General features: G+C 31.7%; 1 protein-coding gene across 1 annotated transcript in view; it reads right to left on the reverse strand.

The window, feature by feature from the left end:
• Positions 1–22,924, reverse strand: part of LOC124356783 (persulfide dioxygenase ETHE1, mitochondrial-like) — a 33,180-nt gene that overhangs the window by 1,293 nt on the left and 8,963 nt on the right. The window contains exons 3-5 of the mRNA XM_046807988.1: positions 8,174–8,359; positions 6,653–6,835; positions 1,007–1,123 (exon numbers count right to left, since the gene is read on the reverse strand). Coding sequence (XP_046663944.1) covers positions 1,007–1,123; positions 6,653–6,835; positions 8,174–8,359 — 486 coding nt within the window. The remainder of the gene's footprint in view (positions 1–1,006; positions 1,124–6,652; positions 6,836–8,173; positions 8,360–22,924) is intronic.

The raw sequence follows: 22,924 nt of genomic DNA on the forward strand, positions 1-22,924 counted from the left end.
TTATAACAGCATAACAGCATACATGCAAAACAAAAAATTTGTTTCTGGTTACATTTTTATATATTACCCCGATAATAATCTTTTGATATTAACATACAAAATGAACAAAATTTAAAAAAAAATCACTTAACCATTCATTACTTATTAGGCTTATCCTTGTATTCTTTCGAAGAGTTTTTCTGAAAATATAAATAACTTATAAGTATATTATTAAGGATTCAAACAAATCTATATATCGAGAGATTTATAATTTTATATGTATAGTAGCTGTAACTTGCTATACAGAAACCTATGGACTCATTCTCCGTTCAATTAATGATAAAGTTGATATCTTTTATTTTATACACGTATAAAAATGTATATACTCAATGGGAGTACATACATTTATATTTAGCTATCCTTATAACCTGTAATGTGTGAATAAAGAGATTTTAAAGTTAAATCTGAAAAGGATAACATTGCAATAAATACTGCATCATTTTTGGACTGATATCATGGCAATGCTCAGAAAAAAAAGTGTTTTCTTCACAACAAAGCATTGTTGAATTAAGCCATCGATCTGTAAAAAATTGGTTGTTCTGTGATTCAAACAGCTGCCACATCCCTACTACTCACCAGATCTAGCTCTATTGGATTATCATCCCAAAACGTTTCTAGGTAAGAGGGAAATTAGTTTAGAGATGTCATGAAGTAAGTAAATGGAAGCCACGAGGAAGAGATCACTAAGCTGAAGAAACGTTGGTACATGTATGAGATGATTACAAAAAAAGTAGAAGTAGATAATAAAACTCAAATTCTTGTCTTTAATGTAAAACCAAATTACTAATCAAACACCCATGGTAATTTAGTAAAAATGAAGGTAAGCAGTGTTTTTTTTATATTTACTGATCAAAATCGTTTTTATAAAATGTTTGCAAAAAAGAATAGTTACTTCTTGCCTGATATACATAATTAAGTATATATTCTAAAAAAATTAATAAAAATGTAAAAAATTATGAATACTTACCAATTTTCTTTGGATAGGGCAAATTGAGATTATTCATCAGTTTTATAAATTCTGCTTTTGGTTTTGTCAGTCGAGGATTGTATGTCTTCTCTTCAAGGACTGTACTGCACGTTTGACCTAGAGATTTTAACAATGAATTAACTATACATATTATGTTAACTCAATTTTTCTTCAATCAACATACTTACTTTCTGAATACTAACAGGTGTGTGTAAATTAAGAATAAATACCCAACAAGTCGACAAGATCTATTTAACACACACGAGATCTTAGGGTTTATAATCCAGAACTTATAATCGCTTACCTGTATCTTTAGTGTGCAAATCAAACTTATATGCAAAATATGTTTGATTTGAAAGAGAAAGTTATCATAATAACTAATAACCAGATTGAATTCAGTAACTACTACAATATCATTAACATGGAGAAAGATTAGTCATATAGTTGAAATTCTTGGATAACACTCCATATTAAGTGAAATGTGCAATAATAATAGAACATCCTACAGATCATTAAACAAAACTAAAAGACACAAACACAATTGTGTTTAACTACTACATTTGTAGAGATAACCACCATCCCAGCATTTTTATAGAACAAAGATACTAAGTTCCTCCTTAAATACATACATCCCCCTAAGAAATAATAAAATAAAAACTATAAAAAAAGGAGAAGTGACTTAGAGCCTTGTATGGTTGAAGGCTTATGGCTATTTATCCAAAATATACTAAATAAAATGATAATCAAAGGAAAATGAGATCTGTACATTGAATTTTTAAACTGTAAAGTTCTTGTTTGTATTTAAATTTTGTTCAAACTTTCATCAACTCCACATCTTTATTTATTTTTGGTAGTAAAATACCACTACTGCAATGTTATTAAGTTATTATTGTCTTTTAAAAATCCACTAAGCCACACTACTATCATTTTGTCAATTTAGTTTTAAATCTCTGTTTCACAAAAATAACTGACTTTTGCACAGAGAACTAAATTATCTTTATTATACTAATTCAATTACACAATTAGTATGACAAACACGTTTCAGCAATAAAAAAGTTTTTCCAAAGAACATATTTCAAAATTCCCATTGTTTTATTTAAAATGAGTTGGTGATTTATGGAGCATTGTTTGATAACATTGTTTTTACGAGCCAATAAGATAAAATCCTTTGTAGTAAACGTATATTAATGGGTTTTACATGAATTCTTTTAGATTCTTACTGATGTGTTTCTAACAAATGGTATAAATAAAAATCATGGATAGTATAAACTTTTCTTCTTGTTTCTTAAGAAAGGATAGTTTATTAGAAATGTGTATGTCTCTTGTATAAAATGAATCAACCACTGAATTCAATAGATTTTTAGGTATAAAAACATCCTAGCTAGACTTCTCAAAAGTAAACAAAATTAAATTAAAATGTATATTATACCACAGTCAACTTGCTAATTCCTATTATAAAAAAATACACAAACATTACAAATAGCTTATGTTCGTGAATAATACTCTTTATGATTATGACTGTGTATGAAGAGTAGTCAACTGAACAGAACAGTGTAATATTTAAATATCAATTATAAAATTAATTTTTTTTTAATATGCACGAGTATTTAAAAACTCCCACTAAGAATTATAGTATATTGTTCCATGGACCAAGAGAAATATGGTTATATGTAGATATATGTATATAACTAACAAAGAATGTGTGTTGCCTTAAGAAAAATCCATTCTTGAGGCCCTAAATGTAACGAAAACCGAAATTATTTCCAACGTCGACGCCAAAATGGGACGTATTGAACAAACTGTTAACAAGCTGTGCGATGAAATAAAAGAACTTAATGTCAAAGTTAACAACTTGGAAGAAGAACAGTGCAAGTTGAAGGCAAGATGCGACGGGTTGGAGCATGAACAGGACCGACTGAGCGGAGAGGTACGAGAACCTGCGGCTTCGAGTTTTGGATGCGGATCAATATTCTCGGAGAACCAATATCGAAATACAGGGTTTACCTTCTTACACCAGCTGAAGACATCTACGAAGTTTTAAATAAAGTTTCCTCAAAACTTGGAGTGCAATTTAAGAGGGAAGACATTTCTCTGCGCATCGATTGAGGCTGTATTAAAAAAAAGCAGGTCCACCTCAAATTATAATACATTTCATTTCTCGAAGTGTAAGAGACGAATGGTTCGCGGCTTCAAGGAAGAACAACGTACAGTTGACAGATATCGCAGCTGCGTTACCGCCAAGCAGAATCTACATTAATGTACACCTAACGCTGAGAAAAAAGCGCCAGGAGACTTTTACGTGAAAGGGAGCTGTATTTCACTGGTTACATCAACGGAAAAGTTCTTGTAAAGTGCCGGGAAGGTGATAACGCTAGAGAGTGTCAACCCTTGATGATCTCGACACCTTCATTAACAGAATCTTGTTAATTTTGAAGATCATTATTTTATTTTCGTAAGTAACATACTTGTATTTGATTTGTTAAAGTAAAGTTAATATAGTTTTATTTTCAAGTTTCAGTACAAATATTTTTGTTATTTCTAATTTATATACATAGGTAAACAATGTTTTAAAATGGTAATAAAACAGCATTTAGTTAAGTTTTTCTTTTTTTGCATGTAATAATGAAGGAAAATCATTCTTTTGAGGATTATTGCCTGAGCCCAATCAAGTTTTATGATGTATGTGTGTATGTATGTATGTAGTTGCATGCTTGTATATGCACACACGCATGCTTGTGTGTGTTTATGTGCGTGCGTACATGCGTGTGCGTGCGTGCGTGTGTGGTTACAAAAGAACGAACTTAAGTATAGTAATGAATATAAACTCAACAAAAATTGTAAGGGGGCTAGTTTTAATTGATAAAGTACATAATTTTAATCATACATTAAAAATAAGAATGTTATAGTTTAGCTTATGACTATGCAAGTAAAATATAGGACTCTTTTATGTTTGTTTCATAAATAAAGTTAGGAATGCATATTTTAATTTGTTTTCTTTCAATTTTTAATATTTAAGAATATTGTTAAATTTTCTTTTTACGATAAAGGGTTTCATTATGATGCTCATTTAATGTACATTGATATATGTAGAATACTCTTAAGCTAAACTTGATTTTAGTTCGTAACCCAGTTGTGTTTATATTAATTGTCATAAACACATATGTTAAATACCAGATTAGAGATAATATTAAGATTAAATAATTTATTTCAAGGTTTATAATTTTTATCGTACACTAAAATAGTGATTGTATAGTGAGCTTAGCAGAAGACTATGCGCACAAAATTTATCGATTCAGTTCTTATTCTCTTGTTATAGTGTTTAATAATTGGATTATACGTTTTTTAGAACTTTTTTGTATTGATACTCTGCCTATATAGTTCTTTTTATTATTATAGTGGTTATAACTTAAAACATAAACATGACTATTAAATTAAATTTAGTACTGTTTCACTGGGCAGGTGGGCTTTGTGGGCTAAACTCATGCATACAAATCTCAGATGTTTTCACTTCTCAATAATTTTGTACAGTAGCAACAATGGTCACGACAAACTAAAAATATATCACTGTAATATTAGGAGTTATTCAAAAATATAGATGAACTGATGATTTATTTAAGCCATTTGAACTTTAATCTGGATATATTAATTTATGACTGAGTGTTGGCTGAGTGATGGGTTGGAGGGGGTGAGCATTGATGGCTTTGACATTTACTTGACAGATAAGCAACGGAACCGGAATGACGGGACAATACTTTATGTAAACAAGCGATTGACTGCCACTGCCACGCAGATTACGTTGGGGGATGTGTTTGGAATTAGTTTAGATTTTATTTATTTAGGAGAAACAGTTCAACATACTTGCACTTTACAGAACTTTTGATAGCAATTTTACACTTATTTATAGATGAGTTAGAAAAATTATTATTCGAGAACGTTTAGAAACAAAATGTGTGTATTGATAGGAGACATAAACATAGACTTGCTTAAGAACGAAGCCCTGACGGATAAATACAAGAATTGTTTACTTGGGACGGGACTTGTGAAATGTGTAGACAAACCTACAAGAGTAACTGAAAACACTCAGTCTTGTCTTGATTCACATTTTTGTACGATATAGAGATATGAGTAGAGTTAGAGCAGCTGTGGTTGAGACAAGCCTCACAGATCATTACAGTACTGTTTTGACTATAACCGGACCTACTGCCACTAACAAGACACAGACTGATACAGCTACGTACGTAGACCGAATGTTACTTGCTGACAACCTGACACGCACCCACTGGGAACCCGTACTTGAGTCCTTGGAGGTCAATACTTGTTCCACACTATTTAACGATATAGTACAGAAATCAATCGAGAATGCCACAAAGTTAAGTAATAAATATCTACTAGATCTAAGAAACTTAAGCCTTGGATATCTGCGGGATTGATTTGTTCAATAAGAGCGAGAGATAAGCTAAGTAAAAGAATTAAAAAACAACCTTTTAATGTGTCATTAAAACATTATTACCACAACTATAGACAAACTCTAAGCACTTCATTAAACATGCTAAGAGAGAATATTATCGTTCTAAAAATTACTGAAAACAGAAAAGACTCTAAAATGTTTTGGGGAATGGTAAATGAATTGGCGGGTAGGGTGCAAACCAGGGACACATTTCCAATATGAAAGTTTCTGCTGACAAATTCAAACATTACTAACGATAAAATTACTCAAGTAGCAAATGAATTTCAATAATTATTTTGCGTCTGTTGGGAAATCGTTAGCCGATACAATTAAACCCGGTGGGGGACCTAGTGGTGAGCGATAGCGACTATAGACTGGATGCGACATTTACATTACGTACGGTGACAGAACTGGAGCATAATACGGCACGTGAAAAATTTACGTGGAGGCTCTGCCCTGGGTCATGATGGCATTTCTGCACGGGTCCTCAAGGACAATTTAAGCACTTTTATGAAACCACTGCTATACTTGATCAATTTAAGTATTACCCAGGGAGTATTCCCTGATAAGTTAGCTAAAAGTGTACCCTTTGCACAAGTCAAACAGCTTTACTGATAAAAACAACTTCCGTCCGATATCCCTCTTGAGTGTCTTTGCTAAGGTACTGAAGAAGGTAGTTAAGGAACAGCTCGTACACTTTTTCCAGCGTAAACAATGTACTTTCTCAGTGTCAGTAGTATGGGTTTAGAGACAACAGGAGTATTTCGGAATGCATTGTTTGATTTAAAATAAAGAATTAAATAATGCAATCTCAGCTAAACAATATTGCCAAGCTAAATTTAAACGGAAAAATAACATTATTTGCCGACGACACACTTATTTTTCTGAAAGGAAATATATGGGCGGATGTGAGAACGAGAAGCATTAAATGACTTAATGTTACTGAAAAAGTGGTTTGATCAGAATGTCCTTTCTTAAATATAACTAAAACAAAATTTATGCCAATCTCTTTGAATCCTCAATCGGATTATGTCTTAGGAAATCTGATCATACATAATTGTGGAAATCATAGTACAGTTTTGGATTGTAATATTGTACATATATTTAGGAAATAAATCAATTAATTCATTCATATAAAATATATCATATACATAAGTGCAAGATACCACAAGTTCAACAAACACTGGTTGTACACTTACCTTTGTAGTCATGAGCAGGATAAATTTTGAAGTTGTCAGGAAGGGTAAATATCTGAGTATGTACAGAGTTGTAAAGAGTTGCTGCATCACCCTCTTGGAAGTCTGTGCGGCCACAGCCTCGTATCAGCAGAGTATCTCCGGTGAACACCAGACCTTGACTCTCACACACATATGTGACACATCCTATTGACATAACACATGTATACTCGTATATATTGTATGCATTGCAAACCATACGCAAAAGAGATTGTTATCCATCTAAAAAATTTAACAATCTCTTTGCAACCAACAAATCAATGTAACAACTCAAATTAAAAAAAATTATTTGTAATTCAATTTAAAAAAATTAGCCGTCATTAAAAAGAAAAATGGATGAGTTGAATGCTGGAGCTGAGTACATAAAAAACTAAAGAGACAGACATTTGAGGTAAGAGTCAACTGTGGGTGGAGGAAGAACCCCCTCACAGCACTGTGCCAGATCGATAAACTAACAGTATTAACCCATTGCGGATTGTATTGTTTTAGCGCGCGCGGGCACCAGCGACCACGAATTAATTTACGGTCAGCGGCCGCACGAACAGCAATGGTGCACCACATCATATCGCTCGCTATTGTATACTAGAAAGTTTAGCTGTAAAGGTATTCGTTCAGATGGAACATGGGCCTACTGGGGTATCCATGGTGTAGGAACGATAACACGCGAGCAAGGTTCCGGAGTGGCAGAGATGATGTCTGAATCATAGTCTAAATAAAGCGGCTCGGGCGAAGTGATTACAACATCCGGGCCATTGTCTAGACTAAACCCACCAACATGTACGTCTGCGTCATTTAGTTCTGTGTCATTAACCTCATAAGTATTATAATTACAACTGAGGTAAACACCCAATCAGCAGCGCTAAAAAGCAGAGAGTAAACTCATATGAATAATTTTTCAACTTCGACATACAATTGCGATCGGTAGGATATTTATAAAACTTTTGAAAACTCTAAATGTAGACCGCTGTTAAACACTCTTAGTTGACAAGTGAAGACGATCGCCCGATCTATCAGACATTAATAGAACTATTTGGAGGGAAACTTAAAAGCAGATTGCTTTTGCGACCAGAGCTCGTCATCGTGCCGTTAGGCCCGGCCGCTGCGTGACGAGCCCAGCTCGTCAGTGATCCACAATGGGTTAATCTAACCTTTGAAATGCAAACGTTTTGTCAACTTGACACATAAAAACTACACTGCAAACTATTACTTCCAAAACTCTTAATGTAAAAATAATTCATTATGGTGCAGTAGGTAGTAACACGGATTACGTGAACAAATTACGCAAAGCCTGACTGAGCGCTGTTGTGACTACCATTTTCACCGGATCTTGCATTATATCCAGCTCCGGTTCTGACAAAACACGATTGCCACCGATTCATCAAAATCCACTACTTTCATCGTGTACTCTGTGCAATAGATCATGAGACTGGATGTCCATGAACATTCCACTACAATAGTGATAAAGACTAAGTATTATATGCCTACCGCTGGTATGGCCAGGAGTACTTCGAACTGATAGGCAATGGCTGCCGAATTGCACATTATCACAGGGGTCCACATACACATCTGCCATGGCACCACTGCAGCGGGAGATGAGACTTTTACAGCCTGGTAGCATCTTCTTGAGTACTCCAGTACCAGTGATATGATCTGCATGCATGTGAGTATTCACTGTAACGTGACGTCAAAGCGCATTAATATCACTAGTTACTAGAATGTTTCGTGAATATTCGGGCAGGAAAATTAAGTTCGTTATAATGTAACAAAATAAGGTACAATTGTTATTTTTTATTTTATCATTTGATTTTTACATTTTAATCATTTAAATTGTTGTTACACCATGGCATTATATATAAACATCTAATAAAAAATCACAGGAAGAAAGAGCATGATATAGTTCTAGATAATACCAGCAGAGCAATCCAGGAAATCATTTCCAAAAACAGTATTCTTAAATGGAGATTGGAAATTCAAGGGTGGATTAAACATCCGGGAGGTTAAAAAGAGCCCTACTCACAAAATTTAGAAATTTGTTTGTTTACAAGTGAATTTCTCAAGCTAATTATAATTTTTTAATTTGATTATTCACTAAAATTTGATTGTGCATGCAATTTTTTATTCATGCATGCAAACATTTAAACTTTTCAAAATATTCAAGACTTGTGTTCTTAGCATAGTAGTTAAATAATGATATTAAGGGACTCTAAAATACAAAACCAACCATTAAATTGAGCTTTTTAATTAAATCTTTTGTATTTTAAAATGTAAACCAATAACATTTGTTTGTAACATTATATTATTTGGTAAGTGAGGTAGTTGTGATTGATTTTTTCATATTTCTATAATTATATTTTTGTTGATCATTTGCTCACAAGTTTCTTTTTTTAATCCACTTGTTCCTAGTTCTTAACACATCTACTGTGATAACTCTTTATTACAGCTTTTGTAGCGTAATTATTAATTAATTTATTACCCTTTAAGGATTCTATGTTATAATATGTTGCTTTTGCCCTATTAATTTTAATAGCTTTCCAATAAAACAAAAAAATTACAGTTGTTTTAAGCCTATATGCAAAATATGATGAAATTATGACACTTTATTCGTTGTGCACCATCTCACGATTTGTCAAGTGTTTGGAGTTATAAAGAAAGTTCAATATTAATATAATTAAATCGATAATAAACATTAATGTAGTATACGTTCTATATAATTTCTATGTTTTGCAGATATGTTCGGATATAAAACAACTCATTAATTCATAATAGATAATAGAAATCAGAACCGTTCCGAACTTAGGTCGCCAACAGCCGCATATTCGGAGTTTGTCGGAACTGCTCCCACTCTTTCTCTCCGCGACTTGTGATCACACCATCCAGGTGATACATGAGGAGCTCGTCCCATTATTGAAGAGAATAAAACACAATACTGATATAGTATGAGGTGAAACTACAGTAAACAGTACAATCTCATTTATCCAGATTTAGCTTATAACAGTCATGACACCATGCTACAGGTGACTTGAAACCTGTACTAACAACATCACTGTTGAATTTTTTATATAGCAGTGTGAATATATATTTCGCTTGGGTGCCCTGAAATCTTTGTAGAGAGGAGCAAGCAGTAACATGGAGGGGGAGAGGAGGGAGTATATAAACCCTGTGAAATGAAACACATGAGGAGCTTAAACTTCTTTTGTATATATGGCAATATTTAATTACATTGTCTATAGGTCAAATTTGCCCACCAATTATCTTTCCTCTGATGAGTTACACACTAACTTCATTAGATTCTGAAAAAGTTAAGATATTTATTATAACTTATAATAACTAAACTAAGTGACCTAACCTGCGTACAGGAGTTGGAGCGGCTGTGATGTGTAAGTCCATTTTTTTGTTGCACTTCCAAGATATATAAGCTAAGAAAATCCATTGGTACGGCTTTCAGTGTTTATATTTCAGAATATCATTGGTTTTTTTTTATAGAATAAGTTCATTTTAGAACATGGTCATTTTCAACGGAAAAAGGTCTATGAGTTGGTAGCACACAACAGAATTCGACCGGAGACTTACAGAAAATAAGAAAGGGTATCTTAAAAGTAGAAATTTAAAGCTAAGTGCCAGTAACAATTTATTGTTTCCCAGATTACATAAACAATAATGATAACCCCTCTATTTTCTGTGGTAAACAGACTTGGAGACAACAAACACCCTTTATTGTTTCTTACAAAATTTCTGTGTACAAACGTCAGACAAAGTTCTCCGATAAAGTCATTTACAATTTTGTTCCGGATCCAGATATTTGCTTTTCTCAAAGTACTGAAAAATAACATTTTAAAATACTGTAACAGGTCAAATTACGACATTTGAATATTCGCGGGGAATTGGCAGACTGTGACGTCAATGAATCGGCAGACTGTGACGTCAGTGAATCACATGTTGTCGGAATTGAAGTTTATTTAACTAATAACGAAGAAATTTATTGAACTTTATACGGGAAAAGATTTGATCAATTAAAATGAAGTAAACATAAACAAAATTCATGTTTTACAAAAACACTAAATAGAATTACGCAGAAAAGCCAATTTTGGGATGAATGACTTGTTTATTGATGACGTCATAAAGCACATGTTGCTAAAAAAATTTAAATAAAAAGCTTTGAAAAAATAATAAAAAGAAAATAGAAAGACTTAAATTGATTAATTATAGTAAAACGTGATAAATTTCGACAATTATAAGAAAAGAATCAAATTATATTTATTCGTGAAGACGCTGATTTGAACGAGAGAGGGGATGAGTATTTTGTTTTGAGTCGGTATCCGTAGTTTTATACGGAGATTCGGTCTTCTCTCACCAGACTTGAAGCAAGGAGGTTGTGTTGATTCTCCTGGGATAGTAGTGATCTGTTGTATAGTGTATTGGAATTTTAATGAAGGATGGGATATTATTTTAGACTTTTAAATTATCAAAGCATTGCAAGGTGAGAGAAATTATAATATGTATTGAGAGTGTGACATGGAATAAATTAATCTCATGGTCACTTGGTTTGACTTTTTCTTTGAATATGCCCCTTTATAAAAAAGTGTGATGGAGTGATATTAAATTTTTTTTAATCACTACTTAACATATTTTTAAAACCTGAGATACACACAGACTTGTTGTTGGTGATAACACCACAGACATTCAAATTTAATAAGTTTTAAGCAGTACCAAGGGAATGCAGCTAGCATTGGGCAAGATGGCGACCAATACCATGATGAGCAACATGGTACAAACAACGTGCCACTGGTGACAAAAAGGCGTACAACTACATGGTGAGTCAACAACACTCACAATAAATTGACACAACCATGTGGAGGGGATCCGCAGCAAATTGACGCAGTCAAGGTAAAGGGCTTTTCAGCAAATTACAGCAGGTCAACGTGGGGATGACACACATCAAATTGGCGCTACAACCTGGGACTCTCATCAAAATTACCGCACCCAACCTGGGGCACACATCAAAATGGCGCTGCCAACGAAGGGCCTACATCAAATTGGCGCACCAACTGGAGGGCTCCAACTTCCACAACTAATTTAAAGTAGGATAGTGGTAGGTATATTTTAGACTAAGTGAAAAATCACTGTTTTTATATAATTGTATTTTCAGGTGTGTGTGTCTAGAAGAAGTATGACAAATTATTGTTAGTCTATAAGTTTGATAACTTTGAACAACCTAGTTATAATATAAATTGGTAAAATGTTCCTGGTAGGCTAGTAAAACAAATATTAGGCCTAAAATTAATAATAGAAATTTTCAAATTAAACATAGGCTACAAAATGGAAGGCGAACAAAATAATGAAGGGCCCGCACCAATATTTAGACCAGTAGAAATAGATCTTCATAGCTCAGGAGATACAGGGTTTTTTAGGTTGGTCATCCCCTAATACAGTAGAACATGAGGTGTCGACAACAGATGACAGAAATTCATTAGAAAATGAGGTTAGCAGAGTCAGTAGACCAGTAGGAGTTGATAGGATGAAGGTCTTATTGCATTCATGAGGACTATGATGAATAGTCTGAATGAAAAAGGTGGATAAAAATAATGAGGAGTTGAAGAAAAATAATGAGGAGTTAAAGAAAAATAATGAGGAATTAAGGAAGGAGACTTGGATGAAAAGATTGGATAAAAATAATGAGAGTTAAGAAAAATAATGAGGAATTAAGGGATCTGAATTATAAAATAGATCAGAAATAATAAGGAACTAAAAAACAGAAATTCAAAGAAGTAATGAGCAGTTAAAACGAACATGGAACAGATGAGAGGTGAGTTAAACAATAAAATAGTAGAGATTACGGAGGCTATGAGAGTAGAGATAAATAAAGACTTAAAGAACTTGGAGGAGGGGGTCAGACTTGAAATAAAGCGAACAAGCTGAGAAAAACAAAGGTGAGAGGAGTAAACTTAAAAGTCAGGTTAGAGGAGAGATTACTACGGAGATAAAGAAATTAAAGGATAAAAGAGAAGAAGATATGAGGGAAATTGAGAAAAGGTTTGTACACATTGAGGATGATAAAAAGAAAGAAAATAGATCAAAGATTAGAAAAGATAAATAAGAGATTTAAAACAAGATTAGATGAATTAAATGGGTAGGGTAGATAGGGACAGAGCTAACTTAGAAATTGACCAGGATACAGAAAATGGTTAAGGCGAGTAGGGATGTAGAAAAACAAGTCAGTAACGGGCAGTAGTTTACAGGAAATAGAGGACATGGGAAATAGGGTAGAAAAAACCCTTAATAAGAGATTGGGATGAAACTTTAGGTAAATTAGAAAACAAACAAACACAACTAGAGAATATGATGAGAAATCAAAACATGGTGGGTATGAGGATAAGCCAACCAGCAAACACAGAAATATTCTTATTGGAATTTGATCCCAATAAAAAATAATGTACATCCTATGGAATTTTTGGAAGCTTGTAAAAAATATATAGAGAGAAAAATGGAGAAGGATGGGACTTCCAGGTATTGATAATTTTAAAATATATGAAAAATGAAGCAGGAAAGTGGGGACGACAGCATATAAATAATTGGAAAAACTTTGAACAATTTTATAGGAGGAGTTTTAAAGGGAAATATTGGTCCATAGGAGAACAGAAAAAAATTTGAAAAAGAACTACTGGGTAAACGGTACATACAGGGTTGGATTTGATAATCTAGTAACCTATGTATTGGAATTTTATAATAAAAGCCAGTATTTAGAAACTAGAAATTGACATGGGAACATTCCTAGCATATATAAGCAAACATGTTCCTAGAACCATAAGTAGTGCAATTTCTGGCAGCCCAAAATGTTGAAAGATCAGAAGATCTACAAAATCTGTTGAATCAAACTTAATATACTGAATAGTGACACATATAGAAGTTATGACAGATCATTTGATATGAGAAATGACACAACACTCAATAAAAATGTAAATCAATACAAGAATTTAGGACATAGAGATACACCATATAGAGGGACACAAGTTAGAGGGAATATTAGAGGAAATAATTTGACTAGAGTAGGCTCATACTACAATAGGGACATATATAATAGGGAGAGAGTAGAGTTTGAGAATGATAGGAGAAGACAAAGTAATAATAGGGGGTAGAGATACAAATGATTATGGAAAGGAGAAAGAAAGGTATGAAAACAACGAAACGAGGCATCAGAAGATCAATATGAATATACAAGGGGAAGAGGAAGTATGAGAGGTAATAGATGACTAGAGGAAAACAGGATGGAAAACAAATTGGGTAGGACAGGCTAGAATGAAGGAAAACGATTGAGAAAAAGGAACCTAATTTTGAGGGGATACCAAATGATAGGAGATTCTCAACTTAGGAGATTTGGGGAGAAAATAATGAATTTAAGAGGTGAATATAGAGAGAAAGGAGGAAAGAGAATTAACTTATGCATAGGAGGTCAGATAATTGAACAGTTAACCAGAGAGCTAAAACATACAAATAATTTAGAAAAACAGCTAATAGTAATGATAGGTACAAATGATTTATTAAGGGATAAAGAAGTAAAAAACATTTGTAATGATTATGACAAACTAGTAGAGGTTTTACTGGAGAAAGCTGATAAAATAATCTTGGTAACAATTCCACCCATACCAAAGTTAGGTGAGAGAATTGACATATCATTTTAAATAAACTTGAGAGAATAAATGAACATATAAAAAGTAAAGAAAATAATGAAAAAGTTACAGTTTTAGAAGTGGCAGAGAAGTATTATGATAACTATGATTAGTACAGACTGTAATGTGAAATCATATGAAAAGGAAATATTTTATAAAGGAAAATGGTGTGAAGATTTAATACATCTGAATAAAGAGGGTCTAACAATTCTAGCAAATGAGCTTAGAAATCTTATAAGATCAGATAAGAAAAAATCCGGACTAAGACTAGGGGTGAATACAGCTTTTATACCAGAAAATGACATCTTTGATGAATTGACCAATGAAGATAATTATAATAAAATTCCCATAAAACCAGTAGCAGAAGCACTACCTGAGATACTTGGAAAAATAAATAAAGAGGAGTATCACATGATAATAGATTCAGGAAGCCAGGCGACAATAATGTCAGAAAAGTATTATAATGAGATAAAAAGAAAAGAAGTATACTTGAAATTTTAGAGCTGCCGGTAACAAATTTAAATATAATAGGAGTAACAGGTATTAGAAGTAAAAAGATTGATAAACAGGTCATGATAGAGGTGGAAATAGAGAATAAATTATTTCAAATAAATTTTCTAGTAGTTAAAAGCAGTGAACTTGGGAATAATACTAGGATGTGACTTCTTAAGAGAACACAATTCAAAAATTTACTTTGAACATGGTAAGATAAAGTTGGAGGTAGATAAAGAAGTATTAAATGTTGAATTTACTGAATCAAACAGTGAATCAGAAGATATAGTCAATGGTATAAAGTTAATTAGGTGCAATTCCATAAATACATTGGTAAGTGAAGATGAGCTGAAAAATTCTTGGAACAACATAGAATTTCTATGTAAAACACATACAGAAAATATGAAAGGACAAAGTTAATGATGAGAAGGATAAACAGGTTTTAGAAATATTAGTACATTGTGAAGTAAAGGAAAATGAAGATTTAAATAAATTAAAAAGTATACTGATGAAAAAATAAAGATATTTTTTTCAAATGAACCAGGTTGTATAAAGAATTATGAGGCCAAATTAATATAACAAATGAAAAGCCATTTGTAGGAAGATCCTATCCAATACCTTATTCAAAGATGGAAGGTGTAAGAAAGGAAATAGAAAATATGTTGAAAGGAGACATAATAGAGGAGTCTGATAGTCCATATTCTAACCCATTGGTGTGTGTAGTTAAAAAGGATCTGTCATTGAGAATATGTCTAGATAGTAGGAATTTGAATCAACACATAATACCAGATAGGGAATCACCTATAAACATAGATGATGTATTAAAAAAAGTTTTATAGGAGTCAAATATATGACATCATTAGATTTATCACAGGGATTTCTACAAACACAATTAAGTAAAGAGTCCAGAAAATATGTAGCGTTTTGTCTTCGAAGGGAGGAATTTACAATATAAAAGACTACCATATGGTTTGAATGTTAGTACTGGCGTTGTTCATTAAAGGGTTAAACAAAGTATTAGGTCATGACTTGGACAGAATTTGTAACTACATTATGTGGAATGATATATTAATCACTTCAAACACATATGAAGAACATTTAAAACATGTAGACCAGGTCTTAAGTAGATTAAAAGAAGGAGGAATAACAGTCAAATTAAAAAAATCCACAATTTTTTAAGAAAAGAGATAAATTATTTAGGATACATTATTTCAGCTGAAGGAATTAAAATAGATAAAAATAAAATTGAACAGATAGTGAATTTTAAACGACCTACAAACATAAAAGAACTACAAATGTTTAATGGATTATGTTTGTATTATGCAAAGTTTCAAAGACATTATGGCTATTTAATAGGACAGTTAAATCATTTATTGAGTAATAAAAATAGAATGGAAGTGGACAGAAAAAGAAGAAAAGGCATTTGGACAAATTAAAACAGAATTTTTAAATGCAGTCATTTTAAAACATCCAGATTTTTAACAAACCATTTTATTTAAATACAGATGCAAGTGACCTTAACATTAGTGGAATATTATATCAGTTAGATGAAATCAATGAGGAACAGGTGATATCATTTATAGCAAGGCTTTAACACAAGCGCAAAAATTTTACACGATCACAGAAAAGGAACTGTTAGCTGTAGTATAAAAACTTGCAAAAAATTTAGATCATATTTAATAGGACATCCCAGAGTGATAGTGAGAACAGATCATAAAGCATTGACATTCTTAAAAAAGTTGTAAATTAACAAATGGTAGATTGTTGAGATGGGCTTTAGCAATACAAGAGTTTAATCTTGAAATAGAATTTGTTGAAAGGAAAGAGAACAATTCCAGCAGACATACTGTCAAGGATTACACAAAAGGATAGTCAGAAATTCAGTTAGAAAAATACAGTATCAAGGTTTTTGTACAACAAAAATTGATTTAGGTTTTAAAGATAGTGAGATAAAGGAAATATTAAAGAATCTAGATAAAAAAACAAGAACAGGATGAGTATTTGAGAAATATAAAAAATATCTTAAATGACAGCCAAAGGAGTTCATTATGGAAAAATAAATAAAAAATATTTATGGAGTATAGAGGAATAATTTTTAAGAGAAAGGATGAAAATAGTGATGTATGGAAAGTATGTATTCCAGAAGGGTATTAAAAAAGGATTTAGTTAATTTTACACATTTAAAATATGGACATTTTAGGAGGTCATAAAATATTTAATATACTTAAAGAGTATTGTATTTTTAAGAATATGGAAAGAAGTGTAAAGGAACAGTTAAAAAAGTGTATATTGTGCCAAAAGAGTAAACATGGGAATGTAAGACAAGAAGGTAGACAAATGAATATAATATCTCAGAATGTGCTAGACTTGGTGTCAATAGATTTGATAGGTCCATTACCAAAGGGAAGAGGAAATGTACAATACATATTAACAATGGTAGTTTTTTCAAAAATTTGTGAAATTATATGCCATAAAGAAACCAAACAGTAGAAGTGTATTAAGTAAAGTAACTAAAGAGTTTATACCTCAAGTAGGAAAAATGAAAGCAATAGTCAGCGACAATGGTCCATGTTTTAATTCAAATTTGTGGAACACAACTCTTAATAACTTAAATATCAAAGTTTATCACAGTACACCTTATCATCCACAAAGTTCAATAGTGGAAAGAACAAATAAAGAAGTAAATAAAATTTGTAGGATATATTGTCATAAAAGACACACTCAAATGGCCTGACATTCTGTTATTTGCTGAACAGGTGTTAAACAATTCAGTACAGGACACCATTGAAGCAATACCATATGAATAAATGTTTGGAAGAAGATCTGATAATTTTCTAAGTAAATAATTTCCAATTGAATGTAAATTTAATCATTTGAATAAAATTAGAATGGTAAGAGAAAACTTAATAAGTAAGGCAGAAAAAAGGAATAAAAGACATGATGAGAAATTAAATCCAATTAAGTATAGAATAGGTGACAAAGTATTAGTAAAAAAACCATATTTTATCAAATGCATTAGATAAGAAGATTAAAAAATATTTCTTACTTTATGAAGGACCATATGTAATCGCAGGCATTAAAAGAGGAAAATGCATATGCATTAACCAGAATAGACAATAATGAATTCTTTGGGATCCGTAATGTAAGGGAACTAAAGAGGTTCATAGAATAAGAGTATGAAAACTCTTCAAGTGTGAATGACCATACTGATGCTGAATGAGACCATTTTATTTAAGAAATTTTTAAAACATGGTCTATAAACTGGCTTGTGTGGATGGATGAGTGTACAGAGAAGCACATAGAAAAACAATACATGCTTATGAAATAAAACTTGTGACCTTCTCTTTAATGAAATGTGCCCAATAAAAGAATAACCCCTCCAATTATATAAATATTTTTTTTTACCTGTCAAAATTTAACCTTGAGGGGAATAAGCCAGTTTTTCTTTTAAAATATTGTAGGCTCCCATGTAGTCAGCCTATGCCCCGTCATAATAATGACAAATAAACCTTTTCTAAAAACGGGCTGACATAAAAATATCTGACCTTAACGGTCAGATAAAACAATAAAAAATATCAAATTCATTTGAAACCAAAAAACTGACAATAATAGTCAGATTAGTATAGGGTTGTATAAATATTTAGAATAAGATGTGACAAGGATAATGTAATATAGTATATAGTGTATGTAATATGTTTCCGGTAGGAGATGACAATATAAAGGATAATTACAATATTGTTTATCAGTAAGAATATATTTAGGATTTTTATAAGGTTTTTTGTGTATTATTATAACTTGTGAGTGTATAATCTAATAGAGTTAACTTGTATTGAACATTATGTTATGTGAAATGGACACGTTAAAACATTATATTCAAAACATATAGAGGTTACATGTATTCAATTTTAAAATATTTAAAACTTTAGTACTGTTCTTATATATATATATATATATATATATATATATATATATATATATATATATATTCATTGATATTTGTATTAATTGTAATTTTGTGTAATTGATTTATATGTACACTGTAATTTGTGTAATCAATTTAATATTAATTGTAATTTGTGTAGCTGATTTATATATTCATTGATATTTGTATAGTTAATTATATTCATTGAAATTTGTGTAATTGATTTTATATGTACACTGTAATTTGTGTAAACATTTAATACATTGTAATTTGTGTAATATGATTGTAAGCATTTGCTTTGATATTTTACTTTCTTTTAAATGAATACTTTTATAGGTGTTAACAAAATTATCTAGAAAATTTAAATAATAGCTTAATTGAACAAAAATTTAAAAGATTTAATTGGAGGAGAAATATAAATTGATAACAAATATGTGATCAATTTATATTTGGGGGTTGTGTAACAGGTCAAATTACGACATTTGAATATTCGCGGGGAATTGGCAGACTGTGACGTCAATGAATCGGCAGACTGTGACGTCAGTGAATCACAATGTTGCCGGAATTGAAGTTTATTTAACTAATAAACGAAGAAATTTATTGAACTTTATACAGGAAAAGATTTGATCAATTAAAATGAAGTAAACATAAACAAAATTCATGTTTACAAAAACACTAAATAGAATTACGCAGAAAAGCCAATTTTGGGATGAATGACTTGTATATTGATGACGTCATAAAGCACATGTTGTTAAAATTTAAATAAAAAGCTTTGAAAAAATAATAAAAAGAAAATAGAAAGACTTTAAATTGATTAATTATAGTTAAACGTGATAAATTTTGACAATTATAAGAAAAGAATCAAATTATATTTATTCGTGAAGACGCTGATTTGAACGAGAGAGGGGGGAGTGAGTATTGTTTTGAGTCGGTATCCGTAGTTTTATACGGAGATTCGGGTCTTCTCTCACCAGACTTGAAGCAAGGAGGTTGTGTTGATTCTCCTGGGATAGTAGTGATCTGTTGTATAGTGTAATTGGAATTTTAATGAAGGATGGGATATTATTTTAGACTTTTAAATTATCAAAGCATTGCAAAGGTGAGTGAAATTATAATATGTATTGAGAGTGTGACATGGAATAAATTTAATCTCATGGTCACTTGGTTTGACTTTTCTTTGAATATCCCCTTTATAAAAAGTGTGATGGAGTGATATTAAATTTTTTAATCACTACTTAACATATTTTAAAACCTGAGATACACACAGACTTGTTGGTGATAACACCACAGACATTCAAATTTAATAAGTTTTAAGCAGTACCAAGGGAATGCAGCTAGCATTGGGGGCAAGATGGCGACCAATACCATGATGAGCAACATGGTACAAACAACGTGCCACTGGTGACAAAAAGGGCGTACAATTACATGGTGAGTCAACAACACTCACAATAAATTGACACAACCACGTGGAGGGGATCCGCAGCAAATTGACGCAGTCAAGGTAAAGGGCTTTCAGCAAATTACAGCAGTCAACGTGGGGGGTGACACACATCAAATTGGCGCTACAACCTGGGACTCTCATCAAAATTACCGCACCCAACCTGGGGCACACATCAAAATGGCGCTGCCAACGAAGGGCCTACATCAATACTGTTATTTTAAACTGTTAATACACATTATTTTAGTGGATAATTAATTTTGTGCATAATGCTGTTACAATCGAAATTGCAACATGATAATTTTTAAATAGAGTACACCTTTTCAAAACAGCAAAAAGGTTTAAGATTTGAAATAAATAACATTATCCATGAGCTTCATTTAAAATATTAAATCACTAGCTAATACGTCTTTAAGAAATAGTTATAGTTTAAAAACTTGATCAACACAAGCTATACCTCAAGCGTTAGTGAACTACACTGCCATCCTTCTGCAATTTTATAAACAAATTGTTGCAGTTCTAATTACATCTGCTAATTGTCAGAAGCATGTTTTTGTGAGTAAAAAGTAGGGCATTAGTGAAAATTATGTTCGGACTGCATATTTTGGCTACTTTTGGTCAATTGTGAGATATGGATTAATACCGTGGGGAAATATTGCTAGAGTTCAGGAAATACTGGTGCTTCAAAAGAAAACTGTTAGAATTGTTGGTAAAGCTGAATATCTCGATCATTGTAAACCTGTTTTCATTAACCAAGGGATTCTTAAAATAGGTTATTTATATTTGTTTGATTTATCTGTTTACATTTTAAATAATAAGGACTTAATAAACCGTACACAAACACATAATTACAACACAAGAAACAGAAATAACATTTTAATTGACTATTGTCGACTGGGCAAATCTTCGAATAGTCATGTTGTAATTGGCTTAAAAGTGCATAACAAATTGAAACATCTGATTGAAAAATACCCTCTTAAAATCTATAAAAATAAACTTTATGAATGGCTGTTACAAAACCCCTTCTATTATATTGATGAGTTTTCTATTAACAAAATAGACTTTGAATGATTGTTCAAAATAAACTCATAGTATAATCAGTGTTATTCTCAACTACACAATTGATGTCTTATATTATTATATACATCATATTTTTATAATTATACTTATTAAATATTATTTAGGGACAATGTTGTTTAGTATGTAGCTGAATTAGAATTTGTCAATGCATGTAACATGTTTTACGACAAATAAACAAATTTATTATTTCAACTTACAGAAATTAATTATAGAGAAAACAAATAAATAAGAAATAAAAATAGTTTACTTTTTTGTTAAATCCTCAGAAAGTCTCTTTAGGTTTAGCTTTTGCACATAGCTTCCGGTAAATACAATTACGTAGACTTTTAACAGAGCTATCATTTCCACTGATGATGACTGTCACTCAAAATCCATCAGGCGGTCTGACTGTGCTGTTGCATTAGAATGAGTAATTACATTTCCAGTTCTTCATTATGAGAATCGTTTTCACTGTCCTCTGTTACCCTTGAAGAATGTACTCCTGATACAATTTCTAAGTCAGCCATCACACTATACTGATGCTCTTGTTGGTCTGAAGCCAATCATTTACATCTTCTAAATTTACAACTATTAACCTCTTGTAAACCAACTACAACATTGTTCATTTATTATAATACTGTATACATTATTTGAAACGCTGAACATATATTAACAAAAAACAAATTACACTAAAAACTCAGCTTTGTTTATTCGTGAAAAATCCAGACTTCCCCAATTCTGCAAAACCGACCTAGATAACCGGTATGTAGATAAATAAGGTTGTACTACATATGTATGGAGACTATCTTGGATAATTGGAGTCTAACTAAAACTCAAGAACTCACTTTTCAGGCACGTAGCCAATGTCTCTTTCTCCCTCTCTTGAGTATACTTGATGGTTCTGAGATTACCAACATACTAGTTTAAAATGGCGTAGTAATCATCAATAAATAAAGCTATTACTTATATTACCACATCACTGATTTCCTTGAATCTTCTGGATTGAATCAGCTGGTCATTATGAATGCTTAAGTAAAACCTTGTTCTGAGAATATTTAATTAATATTTTTTCTGTGTGCCATAAGGATTGTCAAGGCAAATAGATAACTATTACAAAAGTTCACAAAGTTTTCCATAGACTATTTCTTGGTAAGGCCCTATGGTCCAAGAATAATCTAAATTTGTATTTTCAATCTACAACTTTCAATAGTTAAAATTTCCTGCTCAAGTAGCAGAATTCTGGTAAGCACAAAAAATGCTTGAGCTTTTAAGGTGGACTGCATCCGTACTAATTATTTGATTGCTATTAGACAAACATACTTCCCTACTTATTAGTGTTGATTTTTGAAGTATGATGCAACCTCTTGATTGTTTAACCATTTTAAGATAGTTTCACTGCTAAATAAAACTTAGAAACTGAAATTATTGTTGTCTTTAATGGCTCTGTAAACACCTGCCAGCCCAAAATTGTCTGTTTAAAACTAAAATATTTGTTTTAATCACTATACATTTCTTCTGTAGTTGTAAAAAATCCCAAGTAGATAAAAAAAACCTGTCCAGAAATTAAGAGTATGTTGTCAGCATATACAAATGAAATATGCAGTTTAAACTCACAACCAAACTGGACTGACAGGAAAATAAACCTGGATAATTGGAGTCAA

This window comes from Homalodisca vitripennis, chromosome 3 (assembly GCF_021130785.1).
Source record: "Homalodisca vitripennis isolate AUS2020 chromosome 3, UT_GWSS_2.1, whole genome shotgun sequence".
Classification (NCBI taxonomy): domain Eukaryota; kingdom Metazoa; phylum Arthropoda; class Insecta; order Hemiptera; family Cicadellidae; genus Homalodisca; species Homalodisca vitripennis.